At 37.8% G+C, this 5,222-nt stretch overlaps 2 protein-coding genes across 2 annotated transcripts in view; both read right to left on the reverse strand.

Moving 5' to 3' along the window:
* The window catches only part of LOC101626919 (keratin-associated protein 6-2-like), an 11,421-nt gene extending 11,287 nt beyond the window's left edge, over positions 1-134 (reverse strand). The window contains exon 1 of the mRNA XM_004675512.2: positions 5-134. Coding sequence (XP_004675569.1) covers positions 5-134 — 130 coding nt within the window. The remainder of the gene's footprint in view (positions 1-4) is intronic.
* A 4,656-nt stretch (positions 135-4,790) lies between these two features.
* LOC101627149 (keratin-associated protein 6-2-like) overlaps positions 4,791-5,222 on the reverse strand; it is a 7,142-nt gene continuing 6,710 nt past the window's right edge. The window contains exon 2 of the mRNA XM_004675513.2: positions 4,791-5,222. This exon is cut by the window's right edge and continues 1 nt beyond it. Coding sequence (XP_004675570.1) covers positions 5,067-5,222 — 156 coding nt within the window. The 3' untranslated portion in view covers positions 4,791-5,066.

Genomic DNA, 5,222 nt, shown 5'->3' on the forward strand with positions numbered 1-5,222 from the left:
TAGCGGGAGCCATAGCCACAGCCATATCCGGAGCCATAGCCGCAGCCATAGCCTGAGCCATAGCCACAGCCATAGCGGGAGCCATAGCCACAGCCGTAGCTGCCATAGGAGTTTCCAAAGTAGTTGCAACACATGGTGTCAGGAGATGAAGTTTCAGGTGAACTGTAGGAGGATCTTTCTGAAGTTGAGTATCAACTGCTCTTGCAGGACACTTATATACTTCCAGGAATGGGTGTGCCCTACCTCACATGGGCTCTGTTCTCATTTTACAACTATTTGCTAAAATGAGCTCATTCTGTATACAGCAATCTTTTCAGGATGTCACATTACTTACTGCCATGATAGGAATTTTCTAAGGGTTATTTCAAATGTAAAGATGTATGTGCCGAGCACCCAAGATTATGTAACCAATTCTCTCTCTGACATAACATGCCAATAAATACATTTGGCCTGGATATGTGTTTACTACTTTGCTCTTTCATTGTCTTAGAAAACAACTATCAACAATGAGCACAAGGTTCTACTGATGGCTATTCATATCCTCCCCTTTCACATCGATATCACCACTATCATATGTTCCTTTTTTCCATTAATAAGGCAAATACTATAACGTACTCTGTTTAGCTAGAACAAGGAATTAAGTATTTCAACATGCTACATTTAGTCCCTGAAATAATCTCCTCCTCTCCAAAGTTATCTTCTATTATCCTTTCCATCAGTTTATTATATTCTATCATAGCTTTCATGTAAAATTTTTAGTTAACATTGGATAAGTAATCAATGGTATACTATAAAGAAGTTAACAAAGGAAAACCTTCTAGCAATTAGTTTTTGAGAGAGGAAAATGACTTGGTTTAAGAATGTCTGTGTTCACACCCAAGTATTCAATTCAGTCTCCTTCTAAGGTTACTCACATCAGCAGTCAGGATATCCACACCAATGTGATCAGTCAAACACCAGTACTTGTACATTTGCAGTATTTTATTCTGATTGATTCTCAAATAATACTTGAATAATGATATTTACCCATACTATTTTGGCTAGATACTTCATAATCATGACATTATTGTTTATTGTTCCATGGTACTTATTATTTGTCCCTACATTTATTTTGCAAATTTTAAAAACTACTTTTATTAATGCCCATTGCTTTACAGCAATGTAATGCATTTAGGATAAGGTGAACACTTCTACACACATGTTACCTATCACACCCAGCACCAAAGCCCCAGTAATTTGCAATATATAGCTTTCAATCTCCTATCTCCCAGTTCTATAGGCATGTTTCTAGGGTGTGTTTCTTTTGTTTAGCTTTTTCTGTTTCTCTGTTCTGCTTATTATACACCAAAATGAGAGAAGCATCCTATATTTGCCTTTCTCTTTCTTACTTACTTTGCTAATTTTACAATTATGTAAGTGTTAATATTTTAACACAAGAAAAGCATCAGCTTACATTTATATAGATATTTGAAAACTTATTATTTGGGAATTCTTCAGTTTGGATACAAGATCAGGGAAAAGATAGTGACTCCTGATATAGCAGGATCTGTGCTTCACTCATTGTGGTTCCTATATGATTCCTAAAGACTCCAAGACATTTTTAATGCAATTATTCTTATTTAATAGTTACGGAAAACACAGTACATAAATCTGAGAATGCTTCCCATAGTCCCATAATTAATAAATGGTCTGACAAATTGGACATGAAAATCTGTTTCTCCTGCACAGCCACTGAGTCTGGGAAAGAAATGTTCTGAACCTGCTGCCACTCATCTTCCTAATATTATCAACTCAACATATGCTCTGTGATAAGTGACGGGTCTGCACTTTACTCTGATCATGGGATAAAGTTTTCATGAGTAGAGTGTTGCAGGGGAAAAACTGCAGGAGAAAGCACTTCTGCATTTTTTGTTTGCTCCCCTTGTGGATGGTAGTGGTCATTTTAGACTCTTTTAATTGGTTGTGATCAGTGATGTTGGAGTTTCAAGAATATTGTTTATTTGTTCACCTCTGTTAAAATGAGCTCCTTGAAGATTTCTCATCCCTGAGCATCTGTAGCCCAGAAACCCAACCAGACACTCAGATTCACTCACAGGCTTTCCCCCTAACCCCCAGAGAACTGCCTGTGCCCCTGAACTTCCCAGAACATCAACCATCCGCTAAATGCTTGATCACCATCTGCACTACAGAGGGTGTCTCCTATGGATCACTGAATATAGATCAACTACAGCCTGGCAAAAGGAGTGAATTTCCTGTTTGCTATCCAGGATGCTGGAACTGTCATTCCATGTTTTACCTTTCTTGAGTAGAGTTCCACACCTTGGCAATCATGCAGCCTTTTCACACCCTGTAATCAACGTACAATTATAGCTTAAGTTTAATTTTAATAACAAGCGTTGCCTTTTAAGCTAATGTGAGGTTCCTATCTACTGACTGGACACAGAATGAGGCCAGGCCGAGAGCTTTAGGTTTTATGAGGCTTTTGTGTATATATGGCAGTTGAATCAATGATAGCAGATAAGCCTTACTACTATGTAAATGAAAAGAAAAAAAGAAAAACATGCAACCATAAGGGTCCTAACACTTAGAAAAAAAGGTGATGTCATCAAACACGCAACTTGAACCTTTTTTGTTTGGTCCTGGAACCAGTGGCCGGTGATAACATGTATAAGGTTTGGCACACTAAATACAAGGTGGAAAAATGTAAATTTTACTAAATGTTTAACTTTTTAAAGTTTCATTGCATTCATACAATGTTTGGGCCATATTTGCTAAATCGTGCTACTTAGAAAAAGGCAACAACAAAAAATTGTTGATGAAAAAGACATCAAGGACAGTCTGTTCTCTTGGAAAATAAAGGAACAGAAGACAAAAAGCTAAAAGAGGTGGGTCAGTCTCAGAATCCTAAATGACATATTTGCCATATAACCCAGCAATTCCAGTCCTAGGTAACTACCTGACAGGTACAAAGACACTAGCTGAAGGGGCATGTGCATGCCTGTGTGCACTGTGGCACTATTTACTTTAGCCAGATTATAGAGAGAACCCAGGAGCCCAAGTCCTATGAGTGGATAGTGGTGTGGTATAGCTCTCAATGGCTATTACCCAATTTATGAAGTATGGTCAAATCTATCTATGTACAGCAACATGGACAGAACTGGAGTGGTGATATTATAGCATGCTCTTTGTAGGAGCATATTAAATTTGGCAATATGACTATTAAAATAAGCTTGACTACTAACTGACGAACTTGCCAATTTTTATTCCTTCATAGGAAATCACAATGCTGCCTTAGATTGAAACTCCTCACTGCTCTATGTTATGTACCATATGAATCCAAATAAGTTTGAACATAATTAATAAGGAACATTAATTTACAACACTGTATAAGGTTAATCAAGTATAGTTGCTAGTGCCTCTTACCCTCCTGCTTTTCCTCTGGGATGTTCTGTTCCTAGTAATGTTTGGTGTCAACATTTCCTCACCTCACCTGACATGTGAACATGATCACCAAGCCACTTAGGTCAACCACATATCTGACCACAGAACTAAATAACTGTAGAAGCAGGCTGTTACAAATTATCAAACTAAAGAAAATAGTAGCTCAGAAATTAATTCATTACAGCACAGTATTCCTCGATACAAGCACATTCAACAGGGATCACAAGTCAGGATCTCATTCCCAATATTGTAATCAAGTCTTCACTCAGGACATCAGCAAAATATCATTGCCATATAATTTGAGTAGCACAATTTAGCAAATATGGCCCAAATATTGCATGAATGCAATGAAACTTAAAAGTTAAACATTTAGTAAAATTTACATTTTTTCATTTTGTATTTAGTGTGCCAAACCTTATACATGTTATCGCCGGCCACTGGTTCCAGAATCAAACAAAAAAGGTTCAAGTTGTGTGTTTAATGACATCACCTTTTTCACATCAGATTTCAGAGGTCTCATCTGTTCCTAACCAATAATTTTCTAGACTAGGGTAAGACTAAGTACTTACAAGTAGATTCACTGTACCTCCCTCCATGAGTTTATAATTTTCCTCTAAAATAGCCTACTTGTGTTCAGATGTCATTCTGTTATGTTTTTGTTTGTTTACCTGTATGTTACATATGAGTGAAATCATTCAGTACTGTCCTTCCCCTTTCTTATTTCACTTAACACCATCATTGCCAGTTCCATTCGTGCTGTTCCAAGTGGCAAAATTTCATGTTTAGAGTCACTATCTAGCATTCAGATGTGTATACAGGGTTTCATCTTCTTAACACACTCACCTGTTGTTGGGCACAGAGGTGTTTCCCAAACCTGGCTGTTTTAAACCGTGCTGCAATGAACATAAGCGTGCACATGACCTTCCCTATTTGTTTTTCCTCAACTTTTATACTGACTCAAAACAATCTTTTCAGCATTACAATCTTCCAAACCAGATTACCCTGAGACATGTCTGTGTTTATATGTGTTTGCATGTTGATGAGTGTACATATAGAAAAAAAATAGACAGACCCAGACCCACGAAAAACAAAAGTTGAAGAATAAATGCTTTCTCATACTGACTTAAAAACACTAGACTAACCAATGTGGACCTATTTATTTTAGGATGATTGTGTTCAAATATCCTTCAGTAAATCACAGGAGCTGAGCAATGAGAGTAGAGACCAGACACGAATGGGATGGCCACTGAGGTTAGTGCTACCAGGCTCTGAGGAGGTCACAGATATAGAAGGTAGTTTAAGTCAATGGCCACACCTGATACAATAGATACACAAGCTTATTAGGAGCAAATAATCAGTTTTATTTGGAAATGATCACAATATAGAAATATGCTCAAGAAGCTAGAGGAGTTCAACTTGCTCTATGACTTTAACCATGTTTCTTCTTTCCAAGAAGATCCTGAAGTAACTCAGTTTCTCTCAGTGCCAAGAGGACAAAGAATCTTCTTCAGGTTCTCAGGTTCTCAATACTCTCTTTTCAGTGGATACAGTAGTGATCATGAGTCAGTGAAGAAGAAATGCCTTGGAGTGATCATTTTGGAAGAAATTCTGCATTGTGGTGATATTTAGCAGCAAGAAGAATAGCATTTTCTGTAGACAACTGGCCGGTAGCTACAGCAGGAAGAGCCATATCCAGAGCCATAGCCACAGCCATATCCGGAACCATAGCCACAGCCATATCTGGAGCCATAGCCACAGCCATATCCGGAGCCATAGCCACA

Source organism: Condylura cristata, unplaced genomic scaffold (genome assembly GCF_000260355.1).
Source record: "Condylura cristata isolate star-nosed mole 26May11 unplaced genomic scaffold, ConCri1.0 scaffold00003, whole genome shotgun sequence".
NCBI lineage: Eukaryota > Metazoa > Chordata > Mammalia > Eulipotyphla > Talpidae > Condylura > Condylura cristata.